General features: G+C 57.2%; 1 protein-coding gene across 1 annotated transcript; it reads left to right on the forward strand.

Annotated features, from left to right (window-relative positions):
• Nucleotides 1–527: 527 nt before the first annotated feature.
• Nucleotides 528–22,107, forward strand: LOC135243915 (trinucleotide repeat-containing gene 6C protein-like). The gene is given in 21 exon segments (XM_064316057.1): nt 528–624; nt 1,362–1,383; nt 3,447–3,755; nt 7,537–9,957; nt 10,696–10,899; nt 11,586–11,752; nt 12,635–12,712; nt 12,983–13,040; nt 13,960–14,108; nt 14,438–14,581; nt 15,220–15,339; nt 15,822–15,905; nt 16,203–16,485; nt 17,068–17,232; nt 17,698–17,886; nt 18,260–18,409; nt 18,823–18,933; nt 19,799–20,014; nt 20,257–20,327; nt 20,755–20,894; nt 21,309–22,107. Coding segments are annotated over 21 exon segments (5,499 nt in total). The 5' UTR covers nt 528–561; the 3' UTR covers nt 21,664–22,107.
• The last annotated feature ends 868 nt before the right edge of the window (nt 22,108–22,975 follow it).

Here is a 22,975-nt window from a genome sequence, read left to right on the forward strand (position 1 = left end):
CCGTGTCCTCCTCCTCCTCCTCCTCTGTGGGCTGGTCTGTGGGCTGAGGTGGAGAGAGAGCCAAAATGGCTGTAGTCCTGGCACACATTTTTCGATATGCAGACAATGGAGGAACAACCCAGACAGAGCCATATGCTTCAGCAGGGCGGGGGGGGGGGGGGCGGAGAGCCTGAATGGCGGAGTGCCAAGCGGAGCCGTATGCCAGGGGAGGGAGGGGAGGGGGGGGGGGGGATATTGGGATTAGCTGTAAGGTGCGAACAGAGCTCCGTCTGTGGGCCCAACCCAAGATGTGCTGCTCCTCACTGGGCCCGTTTGACCTCTGACCTTTCAGTGATGTAATGGGCAGAAATAAAACTCCAGCTCTGTCCCTGGAGGCGGTCCGTCGCTCTCTCGTCACGCTCACGTCTCACACACACTCACACACACACTTGCGCTCACGTCTCACGCTCACACACACTCACACACACGTCTCGCGCTCACGTCTCACGCTCATGTCTCGTTCCCTTTCTCTGCTCTTTCAGCCGGGAGCTGAAGTGGGAGTCACGAGAAGAGAACCATTTGATGGAAGAAAAGAAAAAGAAAAAGCAAGAAGAAAAGAAAAAGAAGGAAGCTGCTCAGAAAAAGGTGGGTGTGTCTTAATGCTCCTTTCACCTGTCAGTCATCCCCATAGACCCTCCCACCACCTGTCAGTCACCCCCATAGACCCTCCCACCACCTGTCAGTCACCCCCATAGACCCTCCCACCAACTGTCAGTCACCCCCATAGACCCTCCCACCACCTGTCAGTCACCCCCATAGACCCTCCCACCACCTGTCAGTCACCCCCATAGACCCTCCCACCACCTGTCAGTCACCCCCATAGACCCTCCCACCACCTGTCAGTCACCCCAATAGACCCTCCCACAACCTGTCAGTCAGAGGCAGTGCTGGGTCTGTGTGGGCCTCTAAGGTCAAGTGCTCTGTAGTTCAGGTTTTTTTCCTGCTTAGGAAATGTTGTCTGTTATCTTTCTCCATCTCTGTCCTCCCCCATCTCTCTCTTTTTCTTCCTCTCCCCACTCTTTCTGTCTCTCCCTCTTCTTTTTTCCTCTCTACCTCTCTTCAGAATGAAACCTTGGAGCTCAGCTCGAGGCCAGTTTTTCATAGAGGGAGATGGTTGGTTATGGTGGCATTGTGGGATAGGGGAGGAAGCTGCTTTGGTTAAATTATTTAAGCTAAAGCTGCTTTGAGGGGGGAAAGCATTCAATCAGCAGTTCATTTTCCAGCCCAAATCAGATTCCATTTGAGAGAGAATCTGATTTGGAACTTCACTTTGAAGTGCTCGTTCAACTTCTAACACGTTTGCCCTCGTCTTGTTCTTGCAGGCTGGCGAACAGAAAACCAAAGGTAAGGCTTCTGCCCTTCAGTGCAGCGCGTGCGAGCTACGTGCGCTAAGCAGGCTAAGTGTGGCGGTATGAGAGCTCGGCGGTCCTGTGTCCTGTTGGCGGTAAAATAATTCTGTTACGATGCGTGAATTTGCCACGGTGACGGCAAACGCAAAAGCCTTTGATTCAGTACTGAGTGCACTGTGATGGCATAATTACATGCAGTAACGATGTTCTCTCTAATTGTTGGTGTGATTTCGTAGTTGGGTGGTAGTGATTTATCCTCTCCGGACCAGGCTGTTGAACGTGGCCCCGTGCGTCTCATTTAGAGCCCGGGGCCAGGCTCTGGGTCACCGGTGGCAGTTTGGCTGATTATTTGTGTTGCGTGTCAGTGGGTGAGCGTTTCAATGCGTGTGTCTGGCTCACAAGGTGAGGAGCTGGGTCCAGTTTCCTCTATAACAGTAAACAGTGAAGGGTATTCATTCTACAGCCCGGTGCTTGAGCCAAAATTGAGGTCTGGGTGTTGTTTGTGTGCTGAGGGAGGGGCAGGAGGGGTGGAGTAGGACCTGTAGAGTTTGGGGATGGGGCAGGCCCTGTTCTGGGGCCCAAAATGTCCAGTCAGGGAGCTGGAGTTTCCCTGGGACGGGGACTGGGCAGGTTTTTTGGTGGTTCTCAGGGACAGATGGGGGTGGGATTTATGTCTTGTGACAGACAGACAGATGGACGAGATGAATACAGAACTGCCGTGGGGGGAACCGGTCTTATGAGATCACCATGATCTAAGGGACTGCTCAGTCAGTCAGGGTGAAAGTGACATTTATTTATTTATATATTAATAAATATTTATTTATATTTATACAGGGTAGGTTGACAAAGCACGCATGCTCATTTACAGCAACACCCTGTTCATCCCCCCGCCCCATAATTAGTGTACCTGCATGTCTTTGGACTGTGGGAGGAAGCCGGGTGGTTTCAGGCATGGTTTCTCCCAGGAGGCTTTGCTCCAGGTCCCTGTATTTGCATTTATTTACATGGTGTCATAAAAGATGAGCCCATTACTCCAGCGTGGGACACTGTAATATCACACCGGATTAATCTGCACTTCCATATCCAATTAATTACATCAGCACTTCACTGTGCTCTTCCACGAATCGCAGTCTAATCAGGAGCTAATTAATTTTACATGAGCGCTCCATGATGAATGTATCGATGCACACGCGCACACACACACACACACACACACAGACATACACACACACTGGAGTGGTTTATGAAGCTTGTTACTACGGAAAGTCCAGACATAAACTGCAGTGTTTTCCAGTGTAGAGTTGCCTCTTAATCTCAGCTCTGATCATTCCTCAGTCTTTTTCCAGACGTTGTGAAAGCTCAGATCTGTCTGTAGATGCTCAGATCTGTCTGTAGATGTTCAGCACCTCCCCAAAGCGTGATGCTAATTATGGGTTGCAAAGCCAGATACACAACTTTTTATGACCCTGTTTGAAAACCCAACTCTGCATTGTGCTTTGCAGAAAAAGAGAAAGTGTCTGTGTGTGAGCATAAGGCGTGTGAGAGTGAAATGTGTGTGTGTGTGTGTGTGTGTGTGCGTGCGTGCGTGTGTGCGTGTGTCTGTGTGCGCGCATGCGTGCGTATGTGTGTGTGTATGCGCACGTGCGTGTGTGTGTCTGTGTGTGCGCGTGTGTGTGTGCGTGCATGCGTGCGTATGTGAGTATGTATACCATGTGCGTATGTGTGTGTGTGCGTGTGTGTGCGTGCATGCGTGCGTATGTGTGTGTATGCGCACGTGCGTGTGTGTGTGTGTGCGCACGTGCGTGTGTGTGTCTGTGTGTGTGCGTGCGTGTGCGTATGTGTGTGTCTGTGTGTGCGCGTGTGTGTGTGCGTGCATGCGTGCGTATGTGTGTGTGTGTGCGCACGTGCGTGTGTGTGTCTGTGTGTGCGTGTGTCTGTGTGTGCGCGTGCGTGCGTATGTGTGTGTGTATGCGCACGTGCGTGTGTGTGTCTGTGTGTGCGCGTACGTGCGTGTGTGTGATGTTTTGTTCATGCGTGTGTTCCTGTGTGTCTCCACAGTGCCAGACTCTGCCAAGCCCAGCCCTCTCTCCCCTTCTAACCCCAGCGTGAGCCCACCAGCGCCCCCTGTCTGCAGCAGTGGCAATGGCAAGCGTGCCCCCGGCGGTGCCCAGCAGCAGCAGCAGCCGCCAGTCGCCAGCGCCCGCTACCCGCCCCGAGAGGTGCCCCCGCGCTTCCGCCAGCACGAGCACAAGCAGCTGCTGAAGAGGGGTCAGCCTCTGCCCGGGAGCGGCCAGACGAGGGCGCTGTCTCCCCCCCGCACGCCCAGCGCCGCCGCCTCACAAACCTGCCCTGGGACCCCGCACACAGGTTAGCTCCCGCCCCCGACTCAGCCACAGGCCCCGCCCCCAACATGCCCCATAAGCCCCGCCCCCTACTCAGCCACAGGCCCCGCCCCCAACATGCCCCATAAGCCCCGCCCCCTACCCAGCCACAGGCCCCGCCCCCGACTCAGCCACAGGCCCCGCCCCCGACTCAGCCACAGGCCCCGCCCCCTACTCAGCCACAGACCCGCCCCCTACTCAGCCACAGGCCCCGCCCCCTACTCAGCCACAGGCCCCGCCCCAACTTAGCCACAAGCCCTGCCCCCTACACAGCCACAGGCCCCACCTCCTTCTCAGCCACAAGCCACACCCACTCCCTTACTCTGTCGGTGTGAACACAGCGCTGGCTCCGCCTTCTTACGCGCCACTGTTGTGTGGATGATCAGTGTGCCCCCTTCCATCCCCCCCATTCTGAGTCAATATGGGAGACCACGTGTGCCCTTTTCACTGGCTGCCCCCCCCCTCCCGGTGACCTCATCAGGCTCTCCTTCCTCCGCTGCATCTTTCCCGCTCTGAGGGAGATCTGGGGCCCTCGCCTGGAAAGAGGGATTAAAAAAGAGCAGGAGGCAGAAGAGAAGAGTGAAAGGGAGGGATGGATTCTGTGCTGCCCTGCTGTTTCAGTTCCGGAGAGAAAAAAAAAGGAAAAACAAAGCGAGCCCTTTGATTGGCCGAGCAGGAGTTTGCATGGAGGGGTTACTCGGAGACAAAGGGTCCAATCAAAGCGGCTTTTGTTGGCTCAGGCGGCGCGTTTGGCTGGCGGTGGGGCGGGCGGGGCCTGTTCTGGGCGGGGCCTGTTCTGGGTGGGGCCTGTTCTCTCTTTCTCCCTCTCTCACTCTCTCCCTCTCGCTCCATCGCTCCCCCTCCTCCTCCCCCTCCCTCCCTCTCTCTCCCTCTCTCTCCCTCTCCTCCTCTCTCTCTCTCTCTCTCTCTCTCTTTCTCCCTCTCTCACTCTCTCCCTCTCGCTCCATCGCTCCTCTCCCTCTCCCTCTCCCGCTCCATCGCTCCCCCTCCTCCTCCCCCTCCCTCTCCCCCTCCCCCCCCCCCCCCTTGCTGGCCTCATGGCGGGTGCTGTTTTTGGCCGGGTGCCAGCAGCGCCCCTGTTCGTGGGGCAGGTCCTCGTTTGCTCCGGCGCTGATGTGAGCGCTGAGCCGGCCGTGCCGGCGTGGGTTTGACAGCAGGACGTCCTGTTCTATCAGAAACGCAGAAGGGGACGGGGGGCGGGCGCGGCGTGGAGGGGGACGGGTGGGGCGGGGCTGTCCGCCCCTCGTCCCACGTAGGACTAACGGGACGACCTTGTGCCCCGCGGCTCTCACTTGGGGGGGGGGGGGGGGCTTGTGAGCCGTGGTGCTGAGGGCTGCAGGAACGGCGTCGGCTGCATATCCTGTGACAGTCAGAAAGCAGGTGGTGGGGGGGGGTTACAGAAGAGGGACCCCCCCCCTTCCCTCTCGCCCTGCCGTCCTCCCCCCTCCCTCAGGAAGAGCAGGACTCCATTAAGAGCCTTTGGGCCTTTGGTGAGTTTGGAGGGGGGGGCAGGACCGCGGGGGTTTGGGGGGAGGACTGGAGGGGGGGGACGCTCGCTCCAGTATCTCACGCCGGTGAAATGGCGGCTCCGCGTCCTCGCGGCGGACATGTTGGATCGGACACGGCCCCCCGCTCGCTGCCTGAGCTGAGCCTCTCGCAGGAAGGCTGGCTGCCCTCTCTCCACAGGACCCCCCCCCCCCCCCCCGCTGCTGCCCCCTCCAGTATTTACACACGGATCAGCTTTTGTTCATTTCAAAAAGTGTTCCAGTTTTTTTGCTGCACATTTTTCATTCAGAGTTTTTTTGCTGTTCAGCTCTTTAAAACTGCGTGTGCAGTGGAGTGAGCGTCTGAGAGAGGGAGGGAGGGAGGGAGGGAGAGAGAGGGAGGGAGAGAGAAAGCGACGGAGAGAGACAGACGCAGAGAGCGAGAGACGTAGATGGCGACTGTTTTCTTGGCTGCTGTTAAAATGGCGTCCTTCGCTTTTCCGCTGCTCTGTGTCCTTTCTTACCCCCTTTTTCTCGCTGAGGGGGGCGTGAGATTTGCTTTTATTGTTTGTTTTTTAAGGGGGGGGGGGCTTGACAGGCCATGTGAATGCCACTGGCATGCAGCCCCCCCCCCCCCCCCCCCGTGCTGAGATTCTGTTACAAACTGAGGGCGTCCCGAAAAGCAACAATGGCAGCTCTGACGCCCCGCCCGGGCCCCCCCCCCCCCCCGGTGCCCCTCCCCCCAGCTCCCGCGCTGCAGCGTTTCTAAAATCGCTCGCGCTCGTCGCGCCGAAGCTTCACAATCACCCGTTTGTTCTGCTCTGTGTGGCTTGCAAAGCCTGATGGGAAGGGGGGAGGGGTTGCCTGTCTCTGGCAGAAGAGGAGGATTGTGGGACTTGCGTCAGCCTGCTCAGCGCTCGGCGATGTCTCAGGGCTTTCTGGGTCGTGAACGCCTTCCGCGTCCCTCTGGAATGTCAGACTGCGTTTGGTGCATGCGCCGTAAGAATGCGCATGGCCGCATGCGTGCGCTCACTCTGCATGCTGGGTAAACGCCTGCGTTCTGCTGCGTTCTGCAGCGTTGCCTCTGAACTGCCCTCTTCATGTCAAACCGCTAATTTTGTAGAGATGGCCGTTTCAAAGCAGTAATCTTGTGGTTATTTAACCATTTCTTGGTCGACTGAGAGAGATAGTTGGGGTTAGACTTGGGTCAAATACACCAGACAAGCTCAGTAAATCACAGAAAAGTATTTGAACCTGTGAAATAAGAGCAAACCCTGTCTTCTGGGTCCTCTCGGCAGGCTCAGTTGCCCCAGACGAGATCTACAGAGCACAGCACAGGCCTGGTGGGGATCCTCGTGGGGGGTGGAGTTTGGGTGTAAGGCTCTGGAGGGTGACCCTGTGTCTGCGAGCGGTGGATGCTTCCGGTTCCAGGAAGCCCACGTTTCCTGCAGGCAGACATTTTCTTACACTTAGTCATCATCATCATCATCACCAGATCTGAATGATTTTAATTTAATAGTTTATTTGACAGGGACGCTGCGCAGTGATAGCATTTCTGTACATGTGCCAGAGTCAGCCATGACACGGGAGAAACACACAAACATGGGGAGGAACACACAAACACGGGAGGAACGTGGGGAGAACACGCAAACTCCACGCAGAGAGGGTCTGGGCCAGCCGGGACCTGGACCCAGAACCTCCTCCTTGCAAGAAAACATTGGTAGTCAGTGTGCTGCCCCCAAATATTGTAATTCTATATGAGTATGAGCTGCACCAAAGAATTTTGAGAATTGAGAATATATTGAGCTGCACCAGAACACTGGTTCATTTTGGGGGTGAGTGTGTTGCACTGCGTTGGTGAGTTTGAGTGCAGTCAGCCCCCCCCCCCCCCCCCAGGCTCTGTCGGGGGTTTGGGGAGTGATGGATGAGCCCCCCCGTCCCGCGTCTCATTCCCCCAAATGAGCTCTGTTCCACCCCACCGCCCCGAGAGAGAGAGAGAGAGAGAGAGAGAGACGGATGAGCCCCCCCCCTTCCCCCCCACCACCCCAAACCCAGAAAACTCAACATTTCTGCGCAATAACTTCACTTCTAATCCAACAATTTTTTTTCTTGTTCCGTGGAATGCACATTTTATAAATAGCAGAATTTAAGGGATTTTACTGCCCATTTCCATATAGTGCCTTGCAGAAGCTGCTGTGTGTGGTGCCTGCCTCACCCCCCTCTCTGTCTATCTGTCTGTCTGTCTGTCTGTCTGTGCCACAGAGCCTCCCCACCCGAGTGTCCTGGGACCCCAGTATGAGAACCCCCCCTGGGGACCCCCACCACCCACCAATCGGAGCGGCTGGGATCAAGTGATCATCGACGAGAGCGACGCCGAGGCCTGGCCCTCCATCTCCCGCGGCGACGGCCGCTCGGCCGCGGAGCGCCAGAGCGTGGACAGCGAGGTCGTCACGGAGACCAGGGGCAGCGCCATGAGCATGGCCTCCGGACCCGGCCACTTCCCCGCCCACCACAAGCCTGGCGCCATGGCAACCAGCCAGGGCGGGGCCAGCCGGGGCTGGGGCTCTGGCCCCGCCCACTGCCCTCCCTCGGAGGGGAAGGGGGACTCCCTGCCCCCGGGAGGGAGGGGCCAACCTTGCTGGGGTTCCCCCAACCTTAACTTGAACCTGAACCCCAACGCCAACCCCTCGGCCTGGCCCGTGCTGGGACACGAGGGGGCGGGGCCGGGGGGAGGCGGCTCGGGGACGAGCAACCCGCCCCCCTCCGGCCCCTGCGGCTCGCAGCCGGGGCCCAGCGACGGCCCCCACAGAAACCTCACGGGGACCGGTGCCTGGGGGGCCACAGCACCCCCCCACGACGGCCCCCAGCCACGCCCGTCCCCAGCCACGAATGTGTCTTTCAGCGGCGAACCTCTGAACCTTAACACTGACGGACCAAACCCCGCGAAGCAGGAGCCCCCGAGCCCCGCCCACGGCCTCCCGGGCTGGGGGGCCTCGCCCCCTCCTGGGACCTCGCGGGTGAATGGAGAGGGGGGCTCCGTTTGGGGCGATGGAGACGCCACGTCCTCCGTTTCCAAGGATTCGGGGTGGGACCCCGGCCCCGGGCACGCCCCCCCCTCCTGGGATAGCGGCGGGTGGGGTCAGCCGCGGGGGGAGGACTGGGGCAAGCATTCCGGCGAGGCCAAAGGCTGGGAGGGGGGGGCCGGCAGCCCCCCGCGGGAGCAGCCCAACTCCTGGACCCGCCCCGGCGACGCCCCTAGCGACGCCCCGCCCAGCGAGGGCAGCAGCGACAGCCAGGAGGGCGGGCGTGGCCGGAGGGAGCGGCTCTCCCCGGAGGAGGCTCCACCCGCCCCCGCCCCCGTCCCCGCCCCGGACCTGGACCCCCGCGTCCTGTGCAACACGGGCTGGGGCCAGACGCCCGTCCGCCAGCACACCTCCTGGGAGACCAAGGAGGCGGCCCGTGCCTCCCAAAAGAGCGACAAGGGGACGGAGGCCTGGGGCCCGTCCTCTTCCTCCTCCTCCTCGTCCTCGTCCTGCTCTTCTTCTTCCTCCTCGTCCGCCGCTGCTCCCCTGGCCAGCCCACCTCCCGGCTCCGCCCCACGGTCTGACTCCGGGGGGAGGGGCGAAGGGGGCGGAGCCTCATCTGGCTGGGGGGGCGTGGCTCCGACACCCGGCCAGCCCAGCTCCGGATGGGGGGACCCGCCCCCAGGAAAGAAGGCCCCAAACGGGGGCGGAGCAGGAGGAGGAGGAGGAGGGGGCTGGGGTGGCCCCCAAAACGGCGGAGGCCCCAAGAGTGGCCCGTGCTGGACCCCCGAAGAGAAGTCCGCTGGCTGGGACGATGCCCAAGCCAAGCCCAAAACGCAGGGCTGGGGGGACGGGCCCAAGCCCCCCCACGGCTGGGGGAACGGAGGCGGAGGGGGGAGCCCCGCTCGGGGGGACTGGGGTGAGCCTGGGGAGGGGAAGAAGAGCGGACCTCCGCCCTGGGACGGGGAAGGAGGCGGCTGGAAGGAGAACCCCCGCGGCTGGAGCAAGCCGGGGACAGGAGGTGGGGGAGGAGGAGGAGAAGCAGGAGGTGGAGGAGGAGGTGCGGGTTGGGGTGACTCCCAGAGACCTGCTCCTCCCGCGCAGGGCTGGGCCAGCAAGCCCCAGGACAGCCCCAGCGGCGGGGGCGGAACTGTGGGGTCGTGGGGAGACCCCGGCGTGGGGAAGCAGTGTGGGTCGGGCTGGGGGGGCGGAGGGGGCGGAGCCAAGCGCGACCCCCCAGGAGGAGAGCCCACTGGGTGGGAGGAGCCTTCGCCCCCCTCCATCCGCCGAAAGATGGAGATCGACGACGGCACGTCGGCCTGGGGGGACCCCAACACCCACCACAAGACCGTCAACCTGTGGGACCGCAACAGCCATGTGACCCAGGGCAGCCCGGCGCCCGGCAACAGCGCCGGTGCTGGCGGGAACCCCCCGGCGCCTAGCAACAGCAGCAGGGGCGGCAACAACAATAACAACTCCCACCAGCACCACCCGCACCACCCCCACCACCCCCCCCACAACCCCCCCGCGGTACAGGGTCACGGGCACGTTGCCCCGGCCAACGGCAGCAACACCAACGCCGGGGGCTCTGCCAGCATGCCCCCCCCTCACCCGCACCAGCCTGGAGCCCCGCAGAGCCGACCCCCCCTGGCCAACCCGGGTAAGAGCTGCACTGCGGAGTGGAGTGCAGACTATCTGCAGTTTGAGAGTGTGTGTGTAACACGTAACAACACTTGAGTATCTTGAATATAATGTGCTCAGGGCAGAGTTGGGGGGCTCAGGGCAGGGTTGGGGGGTTCAGGGCAGGGTTGGGGAGCTCAGGTAGGTGGGAGTCAGGGCAGGTTGGGGAGCTCAGGGCAGGGTTGGGGAGCTCAGGTTAGTGTTGGGGAGCTCAGGGCAGGGTTGGGGAGCTCAGGTTAGTGTTGGGGAGCTCAGGTTAGTGTTGGGGAGCTCAGGGCAGGGTTGGGGAGCTCAGGGCAGTGTTGGGGAGCTCAGGGCAGGGTTGGGGGGCTCAGGGCAGTGTTGGGGAGCTCAGGGCAGGGTTGGGGAGCTCAGGTTAGTGTTGGGGAGCTCAGGCAGTGTTGGGAGCTCAGGGCAGTGTTGGGGAGCTCAGGGCAGGGTTGGGGGGCTCAGGGCAGTGTTGGGGGGCTCAGGGCAGGGTTGGGGAGCTCAGGTTAGTGTTGGGGAGCTCAGGTTAGTGTTGGGGAGCTCAGGGCAGTGTTGGGGAGCTCAGGGCAGGGTTGGGGGGCTCAGGACAGGGTTGGAGGGCTCAGGACAGAGTTGGGGACCCCTGCCTTTTGAGGGTTCGATGGCCGGCATTGTGTTTGTGGTTGCTGTGGAAACGGGGCGTTTTGCTTCGGGGTCTGGGACTGATCCCGAGCGCCTCTCTCTCTGCCAGGTTGGGGCGAGCTCCCCAGCGTGCACTCCAAGGCGGAGCCCTCATGGGGCGAGCCGGCCCCCCCCACCCCGGCTGTGGACAACGGGACCTCGGCCTGGGGCAAACCCCAGGGCAGCCCCGGGGGCTGGGGCAACGGCGGCCCTGAATCTGCGGGGCCCTACGGCAGGGCCAGTGCACCGTCCGGGCCGCCCCCCTGCAAGCCAGGTAGCCCCCCCCCCCACCTGAGACCCCGTTTCCATGGAAACCCCGGCCCACCAGAGAACAAACTGGGGTTTGCTGATGAAAATGAACGGCGTACGGAACATGGCGTGGTGCGGGTTCTCCTGATCGCCCCTTTTTAACCAATCTAAATAAATCATATACAAGCAGGAATTAACTTACCTTTATTAATCACTCATCACAGAATATGTCTGTAGCAAAATGCAGTTGGTTGCAGTTAGGCCAGGGTAACGGCAGATCTCCCAAAATAGCTCTGGGAAATAGATTCTGCTCTTTTAAATCTGCCTTCAGCCGCAGCAGATTCTGCAAGTCAAGCGGCACGGGTGCAGGGCTGTGGAGTTTGCAGGCCGTCTGTGCTGCCACCCGGTGGCCAGGAGGTGTTACTGCACAAAACCCTGTCCTTGGAGCGCTGCAGGGTCTGCTGCTTTTTACTCAGCCCTTCATACTCTGCACTGCAGCGTGTTTACCTCCCCCCCCTGGCCTGGCCCGGCGGGGAGGGGGGGGAGGGGGGGAAGCAGGGGGCACTGCAGCATGTTTACCTCCCTCCCCTCCCCTCCCCTCCCCTCCCTTCCCTTCCCCTCCCCTGGCCTGGCCCGGCGTGGTGGGGCGGGGGGGGGTGAAGCAGGGGGCACTGCAGTGTGCTTATCTCCCTCCCTTCGGGTCTCTTCCAGCCCCCAAATCTATGCAAGACGGCTGGGGAGGCGGCGGGGAGGAGCCGGGCCCGGCGGGGGGGCCGTGGGAGCCGGACGACGGGGACGTGTGGAACAGTCCCGCCTCCCAGGAGAGCAGCTCCTCCTGCAGCTCCTGGGGGAACCCCCCCAAAAAGGGCCCCCAGAAGGTGAGGGAGCGCGCACGTACAGAGACACACACTCACTCACAAACTCGCACACACACACACACACAAACACACACACACATACACTCACACACGCACACACGCACACACACACTCACAAACTCACATGCACACACACACACACACACGAACACACACACACACTCACACACGCACACACGCACACACACACACACACTCACACTCACACTCACACTCACACACACATACACTCACTCACTCACTCACAAACTCACACATACACACAAACACACGCGCACACACACACACACACACAAACACACGCGCGCACACACACACATACACTCACACACGCACTCACGCGCACACACTCACACTCACACTCACACTCACACACACATACACTCACACGCACACACACACACACACACACTCACGCACACGCACACACACACACGTCCGGTATGGTGCTGTAACTGCCGTGTTGATGGCGTGTTGATGGCGTGTTGATGGCGTGTTGATGGCGTGTTGATGGCGTGTTGATGGCGTGTTGATGGCGTGTTGAGGCCGTGTTGATGGCGTGTTGATGGCGTGTTGATGGCGTGTTGATGGCGTGTTGTTGCCGTGTTGAGGCCGTGTTGATGGCGTGTTGAGGCCGTGTTGAGGCCGTGTTGATGGCGTGTTGATGGCGTGTTGTTGCCGTGTTGATGGCGTGTTGAGGCCGTGTTGAGGCCGTGTTGATGGCGTGTTGATGCCGTGCTCATGCTGTGTTGATGACGTGTTGATGACGTGTTGTTGGCGTGTTCATGGCGTGTTGATGGCGTGTTGATGGCGTGCTCATGCTGTGTTGAGGCCGTGCTCAGACCCGTTGAGCTCACTGCTCTGTGCTCTGTTCTGATGCAGGGGAAGGTGGCCAGCAAGCAGGATGAAGCCTGGATCATGAACCGCCTGATCAAGCAGCTCACAGACATGGGCTTCCCGGTGAGTCAGTGATGCGTTTTCACTGTCAGTAGTGCCGTGTCAGTCGCTCTGTAAAGTGTTGTCTGTTCACCTGAGATTTGAATGCTCTGGTGTGTTTGCGTACACATTTACACAGTGAGTCTTAGTTTGAGCTTCATTACTGAGGTAATGCAGCCTGACTCGGTGCCTGTGAGAAGCTAACAATGTTTCTCTCTCTCTCTCTCCCTCCCTCCCCTCCCCCGTCTCTCTTTCTCTGTCTCTCTCTCTCTCTCTCTCTCTCTCTGCACACAGAGAGACCCAGCAGAAGAGGCACTGAAAAGCAACAACATGAACCTGGATCAGGCAATGAGTGAGCGCCCCCTGCTGCTGCTGCATGGACACTGCTTTTAAAAAGAGATGCATGTACACACACACACACATGAACATATTCACACACACACATGCACACACACACACACATGCGCTGATCCTCTCTGTGTGTGTTTGCCCTGCGCTGATCCTCTCTGTGTGTTTGCCCTGTGCTGATCCTCTCTGTGTGTGTTTGCCCTGCGCTGATCCCTCTGTGTGTGTTTGCCCTGAGCTGATCCTCTCTGTGTGTGTTTGCCCTGCGCTGATCCTCTCTGTGTGTGTTTGCCCTGCGCTGATCCTCTCTGTGTGTTTGCCCTGTGCTGATCCTCTCTCTGTGTGTGTTTGCCCTGTGCTGATCCTCTGTGTGTGTGTTTGCCCTGCGCTGATCCCCTCTGTGTGTGTTTGCCCTGAGCTGATCCTCTCTGTGTGTGTTTGCCCTGCGCTGATCCTCTCTGTGTGTGTTTGCCCTGTGCTGATCCTCTCTGTGTGCGTTTGCCCTGTGCTGATCCTCTCTGTGTGTGTTTGCCCTGTGCTGATCCTCTCTGTGTGTATTTGCCCTGCGCTGATCCTCTCTGTGTGTGTTTGCCCTGCGCTGATCCTCTCTGTGTGTGTTTGCCCTGCGCTGATCCTCTCTGTGTGTGTTTGCCCTGCGCTGATCCTCTCTGTGTGTGTTTGCCCTGCGCTGATCCTCTCTGTGTGTGTTTGCCCTGCGCTGATCCTCTCTGTGTGTGTTTGCCCTGCGCTGATCCTCTCTGTGTGTGTTTGCCCTGCGCTGATCCTCTCTGTGTGTTTGCCCTGTGCTGATCCTCTCTCTGTGTGTGTTTGCCCTGTGCTGATCCTCTGTGTGTGTGTTTGCCCTGCGCTGATCCCCTCTGTGTGTGTTTGCCCTGCGCTGATCCTCTCTGCTGCATGTTCTCCAGGTGCCCTGCTGGAGAAGAAGACTGAGCTGGACAAGCGGGGGATGGGCCTCTCTGAGTACAGCAGCGGCCTGGGCAGCAAGCCCATGAGCTGCAGGCTGCCCCCCCTCGCCAAAGAGTCCTGCTCAGACCGCGCCCCCTTCGGGGACAAGGTGAGCCCCGCCCCTCCCCCTCCCCCTGAGTGTGGTACTCTCTGCTGTCCCTGGTGGCTCGCTCTCTGGGCGTGGCTGATCGTTTCTCTAGCCACTGTTAAAGGGGCAAGTCGTGTCTTTGTGTCTCATTATTTGTTGTTTTACTTGCTAAGTTGAGTTCACTTGAGGGGAATTGAGGGGACTATTTTTAAAAAATTAATTTCTTTTAAAGATGTTGTGTCCTGTGTTCCACCTGAGTTAATGTTAGTGGTCATGTTGCATATTGAATATGTTGTGGTATTTCTCTCTCTCCTTCTCTCCCCCCTATCTCACCCCCCTCTCTCTCTCAGGTGCAGGGTGGGATGTTTGTCAGTAGTGGAGCAGCACAAACCCGGGCCATGCAGCAGCAGGCTCCGCCCCCTCAGCCGTCAGTGCCCCTCGGCTCCGCCCAGCCTAGCCTACGAGCTCAAGTGCCTCAGTTTCTCTCCCCTCAGGTACGTACACACTGCAACACACACTCCAACACACGCTCACACGCACACCACACACACACGCACACCACACACACTCCAGCACGCACGCTCAGACACACACACACTCCAGCACGCACGCTCAGACACACACACACACACACACGCACACACTCCAACACGCACGCTCAGACACACACACACACGCTCACACGCACACCACACACACACACACACGCTCACACACACTCCAGCACGCACGCTCAGACACACACACACGCTCACACACACTCCAGCACGCACGCTCAGACACACACACACACACGCACACCACACACACACCACTCACACGCACACCACACACACGCGCGCACGTGCACACACACCCTCACACTAACACGCACACACCACACACACGCGCGCACGTGCGCACACACCCACCATGTCAGGCCACTCCTTGGGGCTTTTGATTGTGGGAGAATTTGGGCGGGATGCGCGTGTCTGAAACGATCACACTGCAGCTCTGATTGGTCATTGATACTGTATCCCTGTCCAGCAGTTATGCACATATCTTTGAGAAAGAAAGCTAAATTAGTGAGGTGTCTGGAGGTGTCTGCTGAAAAAGGATCTGAGGGGTGAGCCATGTCTGCTTGCTCTTGCAGGTTCAAGCACAGCTCTTGCAGTTTGCAGCAAAAAACATCGGTCTGAACCCTGCACTTCTGACCTCTCCCATAAGCCCCCAACACATGACCCTGCTGAACCAACTTTACCAACTGCAGCTGGTGAGTAAGCCTGATCTGACCAGTATTCACTGGAGTATGCACACGTACACGCACACACACACACGCGCACACACACACACGTGCACACACACAAGTACGCGCACACACGCATGCATACACACAAACACACATGCACACGCGTACACGTACACACACACACACACACACACACATACACAAGTACGCGCGCACACGCACACGCGCACACACACACACACAAGTACGCACGCGCACACGTACACACGCGCACATTCACACACACACACGCACATTCACACATCTACACATACCTATGCCCACCTGCATGCTTTTTCTCACCTGTGACACTGATGACTCAGCGCTGTTTCGCGTGTCTGGCGTTCTCCTGTATGCTGGGTTAGTTGCCCGGGGTTCGAGCGGCTGCTGAATGTGAGTGTGATCTGTGCTCCGCGGGCTGATCCCAGGTCAGTGTGAAACGCACTGAGCGCCTCTGTCTGTTTCAGGCATATCAGCGTCTACAGATCCAGCAGCAGGTGCTGCAGGGTCAGCGCAACGTGTCCGGGCCCATCAGACAACAAGAGCAGCAAGTGAGTCCCGCCCAGAACCCCGTCCCGCCCAGCCCCGTCCCGTCCACACACCCAGCCCCGTCCCGCCCAGCCCCGTCCCGCCCAGCCCCGTCCCGCCCAGCCCTGTCCCGTCCACACGCCCAGCCCCGTCCCGTCCCCACGCCCAGCCCCGTCCCGCCCAGCCCCGTCCCGCCCAGCCCGTCCGCCCAGCCCCGTCCTGCCCACACGCCCAGCCCCATCCGATTGAGGACATTTCTGTTGCCCAGGGGAGTGATGTCGCTCTTGATTTGGGTAAAATGTCTGTTGTTTTCCCCTCAGGTTGCACGTACAATCAATAACATGCAGCAGCAGATCCAGCAGCACCAGCGGCAGCTGGCCCAGACCCTCCCCCTCTCTGCACCCTAACCCTAAAGCTCCTCCCACTCTCTGCACCCTAACCCTAAAGCTCCTCCCCCTCTCTGCTAAGCAGCAGCCCCCCCTCTCCGGCCCGCACCCAACGCCGCAAGTCGCCCTGCGCTCCCACCCCAGGCTTCTGGCCTGTCCGACCTGCAGACCAAAGAACCGCAGTCTTCACCCAACTCCTACAGCCCGTACCCCCTCTGTGAGTGCTCCCTAACCCTAAAGCTCCTCCCACTCTGTGCCCTAACCCTAAAGCTCCTCCCCCTCTCTTCACCCAACTCCTACAGCCCGTACCCCCTCTGTGAGTGCACCCCAGCCCTAAAGCTCCTCCCCCTCTCTGCCCCCTAACCCTAAAGCTCCTCCCCCTCTCTGCCCCCTAACAATAAGGCTCCTCCCACTCTCTGCACCCTAACCCTAAGGCTCCTCCCACTCTCTGCACCCTAGCCCTAAAGCTCCTCCCACTCTCTGTGACTGCACCCTAACCATAAAACTCCTCCCCCTCTCTGCACCCTAACCCTAAAGCTCCTCCCCCTCTGCACCCCAACCCTAAAGCTCCTCCCCTGTCTGCACTTACGTACTAACCCCGACCCTATCTGTGAGTGCTGTAACTGACTAACCCCGACCCTATCTGTGAGTGCTGTAACTTACTAACCCCGACCCTATCTGTGAGTGCTGTAACTTACTAACCTCTATCCTATCTGTGAGTCTGTCCCCCGATAAGTCTTGGGGAGAGCAAATTTCCACACAACAGCTCTGATGTGAATATTTCTCAACCCCCCCGCAGCTGGACTGAACCCCAACATGAATGTAAACAGCATGGAGGTGGGCGGTTTGTCCATGAAGGAGCCCCCCCAGCCCCAGTCCCGCCTCTCGCAGTGGACCCACCCCAACGCCATGGAGACCCTTTCCGGAAGCTCCTCCCCCCTGGAACCCAACCTCAACAAGCATGGTACGAGGAACCTGATCCCATCCCTGCCATGCACACTAACCTAACTACATAAGTGAATTTGTTAAGGGTATGCTTTTTATAGTCTGTTTTTAGTAACAGGAGGACAGCATCAGAAGAAGAAGAGTTAAAAATGTGAAAGAAGCACTAAAATCTTGATTTACCATTTGTACTATGACCCTGATCATTTTTGTGGTGGATCTGTAAAAGCACTCCGTGATATGCTTTAACCCTTCAAGGTGAGAGAATGTGATTAGAATGTTCTTCACTGAACATTCTAATGCTGATGTCACAATCACTACTGGTGACTGAATGCGACAGAGTTCTAGAACACTGACTTAGAATCAGAAGGAAAAAAACATTCCAAAGAACCTGCTCTTCAAATTTTGCGTGGTTACCGTCCTTGGCAGTCTGTCTGTGGATGGCGCCCCAGTGAGAGTGACAGGTGCCCCCCCCCCCCCCCCTCAGGTGCCCTCGGCACAGGTGCAAACTTGGGCCCTCCAGGAAAACCCCCCCTGGATGATTCCTACAGCCCCTACAGTCTGATGTCCGGCTCTGAGGCCCCTCCCAGCCCGCTGGTGACCCCTGACAGCTGGGGTCAGGGCAAGAACGCCAACGACAAGATCGCCAACGGGACCAACATCAATTGGCCTCCAGGCAAGTAGAGGGCGCCAGAGTCACATTTGGCTCTAGTTTCCACTCCTTTAGAACTGGGTGGACCACCTATTTTGGAAATTCTATTTAAACTGTTTAAAACTGGGCTATTTTGAATCCCCTAGTCTTTTATTTATTCTTTGTAATTTTGAATCACTTAAATCACGAGCTAGAGCTATATGTATCCTTGGCAAAAATATTTTGGAAAACATTTTGCTTCCTGCATATTTGTAATGAGTGACCAGAACAGACCATTTTGAGTTTCACCAATGGCATGCAGCTTTCAGTGTTAAGAATACTGAGCTAGCCACCTGGTTAGCATAGACTATCTGTGCTGATGGAGTCTATGGTCATGCGCACCCATTTGGTCTTTCAGAGTTCTGTCCAGGAGTTCCCTGGAAAGGACTACAGAACATTGACCCGGAAACGGATCCCAACATGACCCCAGGAAGTGTTCCCAGTGGCCCTACCATCAACACCAACATCCAGGATGTGAATCGCTATTTGCTGCGGGACCGAAGTGGAGGTAAAGAAAGGGAGGGATGGAGAGAGTGAGAGAGGCAAAGAGCAGACATTAGGCCTACACACGCACTATCGGTGCGGTTTGAATGATCAGTGGGCATTTCCGTGGAGCAAAGGCCCTTCTTTGGACACAGTTTGTGTTTTACCGTTCAAAGCGCCAGATCTCTGCCATTGTTAGCCCTGAGTGAGACGGCAAGCTTCGGACAGAGAATCTAAGAGTGTAAGTGCGCTATTGATTTGCCACAAGGGGGCGCCAGCGTCCTTTCGTGTCACTGCTTTTCTGAGGTTCATTTGCTGGCTGGGTAGCTTGCCTCTGCGGTGGACACCCCTGGAATGTTTGGGGCGAGAAGACATCACCTTTCTTGCTTTCTTTTCTCCACCCCGTCGCCCCCTCTCATTGGCCACGGGACGCCATAGGCTCCTCCCCAACATCAGCTCAGAACGAGGCATCGCCTCCCTCCGGCGATTGGCCGGTCAGCGCCTACGGTAGCTCGTTCCCTTTTCCCTCTGCGGATGCTGAGGATGCAGGTACAGCCACCTTGGCGTAGCCCCTCTCGCTACCCCCCGCCCCTCCCAATCTCCTCCCGTTCCCCTTCAACCTCCTGAACACCCACTACTTCGTCCCCGGCATGTTGACCAACCCAGAGGAGACAGCTAGAGCATCCCAACTTGTCTGCGTGTATATATTTCCCTCACCTGTGCCCAGTCTACCTGTCCCATTTTTAAAGTTACTCTCTGTGTACACAGTTCTCCAGTGAAATTTTAATAGTGGGCGTTGACTGTAAATCAAGTAAGTTTTTGGCTCGTCTTTGTCCTGAACGATCCCTCATCGTCGGAATTCGGCATGAACCGATAGGTGTGCCCCATGGCTCCCTCTCTGTAACCCTTCATCATTGCTGTGGCTTGTTGTGTGTGGGAGTCTCCCTTAACCGGCTGAGTGATGTACCCTCGAGTTCACTGGAGAGGTGCCCTACCCTGTCCACCTGATTACACAGCGTACCTGCCGCAGATTCTCACGCCTGTTACTGAATGGCGGTGGGTGAAAATGGCTGGTGTTCAGCCCACAGAGGAGCAGATGATTTCCCAGTAACTAAAGGAGGGTATGCAATAGGGGGAAGTGGAATATGCTGAATGTAATTGCAGTTAAGTCATGTGTTACTTATGTGTGTATTTCAGTAATGATCACTCACACTTTCTAGTGTGCAGGTATTCTCCTGTCTACATCGAGGCTAGTCACACCGTGTCACCCATATTGACGACTTGCAGTAACGTTCTCTCTCCCTCTCCTTCTCTCTCTCTCTGTCCCCCCTCTCTCTCTCCCTCGCTCGCTGGCTCCCTCCCTCCCTCCCTCTCTCTCTCTCTCTCTCTCTCCCTCTCTCTCTCTCTCTCTCAGCTAAGCTGTCTGATATGAAGTCCTCCTGGTCTCCTGGGTCCGTGTCGCACCCCCAGGCCTCCCTGTCCCACGAGCTCTGGAAGGTTCCGCAGGGTCCCAGAAACGCCGCCACCCCCACCCGCCCCCCACCAGGCCTGACCAACACCAAGCCCTCCTCCACCTGGGGGGGCGGCGCGCTCGGCCTGGTGCCTGGCTGGAGCAGCTCCTACTCTGCAGGTACGCCCCCTAGAGGATTAAACTTGCAGTGTCCCGTCACCCTGAGCTCCTGAGCCTGATATCAGGAGCCTGCATTCCCAAAATTAGCTCCATCTCCTCAGCCTTATTCTATGTAGTCTACTGCAGTCTGTAGATATAGCACCATGGCTACAATCCAGTAATTTAAGGTCATGTGCTTGGGCTTTTGTTTTCATTTTCATTTCATTTTCTCTCTCTCTCTCACTCTCTCTCTCTCTGAGCAGGTACCACCTGGAGTACGGACAGCTCCAACAGGACCAGCAGTTGGCTGGTTCTGAGGAACCTCACACCTCAGGTACCCTCTTCTCTCCTCTCCCCTCCCCTCCCCGAAACGCCCAGCCCCGCTGGCTCTGCCTCTCTCTCTTTCTCTCTCTTTCAGGTTCAGTGCTGAGTCAGTCAGCTTTACAGGCGTTTCTGTGTTTCTGAAGGGCACAGGAATAACATAACGGTCCGGGGGTGGGTGTGGGCCTGGGCAGCAGTGAAACTGCAATAATAACAACAATAACCACCTTAACAGTGATAAATAATTTCTGCAATACACACAGTTTCCCTGAATGCTTTCAGGGCCAGTGTGCTGTGATGTTGCCATGTCTGTCCTCGCCCCCGGTCTGGGTCGCCGTGGTAACCAGGTCTGTGGGTTGCCGTGGTAACCCGGTCTGTGGGTTGCCGTGGTAACCCGGTCTGTGGGTTGCCGTGGTAACCGTGCGCTCTCGGTGTTGCAGATCGATGGCTCGACCCTGCGGACGCTGTGCATGCAGCACGGGCCCCTCATCACATTCCACCTCAACCTGACCCAGGGCAACGCCGTGGTGCGCTACAGCTCCAAGGAGGAGGCCGCCAAGGCCCAGAAGTCCCTGCACATGTGCGTACGCCACCGCCGCTGCCACCACCGTCACCTCCTATACCCAGCTTCCGCTTTTAGCCAACACCCGATGCGCCGTTTCAGGGCTTCACCGGTTCTCTCTCCATTATCAGAGTCGTTGAGCTTTGAGCACATTCTTTGTATTGAGGTCCCAAGGGGTGAATTTATACCGTTTCCGTCCAAAGGGAGTCCTCTTACTAAGCATGTTTTCCCCCACTCTGATCGTGTGGACGTTGTTAGGGGCACTATTCAGACTTTTTCATTTGGTCTAAATGTTTGGTTTTTTTTTTAACCTTTTAACATGATTTCTTTAAATAATTAGCCAAGATGATGGCTTGTGAATAAGCAGCATGGAAGGTGAGTGAATGTGGCTTTCAGTGTTCATCACTCCTCGCTCTGCGCTGCCCCCTGCAGGTGTGTGCTGGGAAACACCACCATCCTGGCGGAGTTTGCGGGGGAGGAGGAAGTCAACCGATTCTTTGCACAAGGCCAGTCCCTGGCCACCACGCCCACCAGCAGCTGGCAGCCCAACCAGGGAACCAATCAGACGCGGCTGGGGGGGGCAGGGGCGGGGCCGTCGCACGCCATGGGCCACTGGAACAGCAGCGGGGGTGTGGCCAAGACGGGCGGAGACCTGCTGTGGGGCGGAGTCCAGCAGTACTCTAGCCTATGGGGACCGCCCGGCGGGGAGGATGGGCGGGTCAATGGAAGCCCTACACCAATCAACACGCTGCTTCCTGGGGACCTGCTGAGCGGAGAGTCCATGTAGGATTATAGAGAAACCTTTAAAAAAAAAGAAAAGAAAAAACAACCAACGGACTTGAGGAAAGCTACAGAAATAAAATCAAAAAAACATGCAAATGGAAAAAAATGAATCCGATAAAAACCAAGCAAATCGTGTGACGATAATCAGTACCAGTGGATTTTTTTAGCCAGGAGCCTCGACATTCAATGCCTTTGAGGGCTGAGGTTCGAGGCGTTTGAGGGTTGAGGTTCGAGGCCTTTGAGGGTTGAGGTTTGGGGCCTTTGCTGAATTCAGTTGGATTCAGTCCACTATCTTTGGGAAAAGAAACCCACCCTGAGTTAGAATATCCAAACACTTGTTTTTTCTTTATTTTGGAGAAGAGAGAAGAAAACAATGACTGAACCTTTTTTATGAATGAACTTACTCTAGTAACCAGACTTTTGCTGTGAAGTGTCTTTTGGGTTTTTTTTTTATTTTTTTTAAATTCAAATTGATATACATGCGGCCATTTTAAAATTCCCAGCCCCCTCCAATCATTCCAGACATGTCCTGCAGGAATGTTTTTGAGTCATTCTTTTGTTGTTGTTTGTTTTTTGTTTTGTTTTCACATCACACTAAAATTGGCCTTAATCCCAAGTTTTTACAGTGTTTGTACTTCAGAAACTCAGTGTCATTTCTGGGAGCAGGTGTGAACTGCAGTGTTCCTCCGCACCTCCAGGGGGCAGTTGTGAACCTCAGCATTCCTCCATGACTCCAGGGCTCTTACCACCTCTTATTTTTTTAAATAACTTGAAGGGATTTACACTGCTGATTTTTTTTTTCTCTCTCACACATTCAAGCTGTTGTTAGAGCTATTGCAAAATAAGCTGAGAAATTATTATTCAACGTGTTGGATTGACTGAGTACTTGAGAGTGTTTAGGAGCGTTTGAGTGTGTTCGTCTGTGACTCCAGTTGCCTCTGTTCTGTGGAACTCTAAGAAAGGCTTCTTCAGACCTCCCCACGCAGTGTTTTGAGGACTAGTTTCTGTTCCCGACTTGACACTGTCTTTAATCAACTCTGTGGGCAGTGATGACCTTGGCCCCCCCAGCAGTGACCTTGACCCCCCAGTGCTGTCTGAGGAAGTGTCACCTTCACATTGTGTGCAATATTAGGCCAGCCTCTTCCGTCCCCCACAAGCCCCCCGGGCCACTCCACTCTGCTGCAGAGGAACCCCCCTACCCCCAAACCGTTATTGTGACACCCTGGGAGGGTACGCCAGGTGCTGCCCGCCTGCCACCGTTTACCCCACGCCACTGGGGCAGAATCCCCGGACCTGCCCTTGCACCAAATAGGGGG

Source organism: Anguilla rostrata, chromosome 17 (assembly GCF_018555375.3).
Source record: "Anguilla rostrata isolate EN2019 chromosome 17, ASM1855537v3, whole genome shotgun sequence".
NCBI classification, from domain to species: Eukaryota; Metazoa; Chordata; class Actinopteri; order Anguilliformes; family Anguillidae; genus Anguilla; species Anguilla rostrata.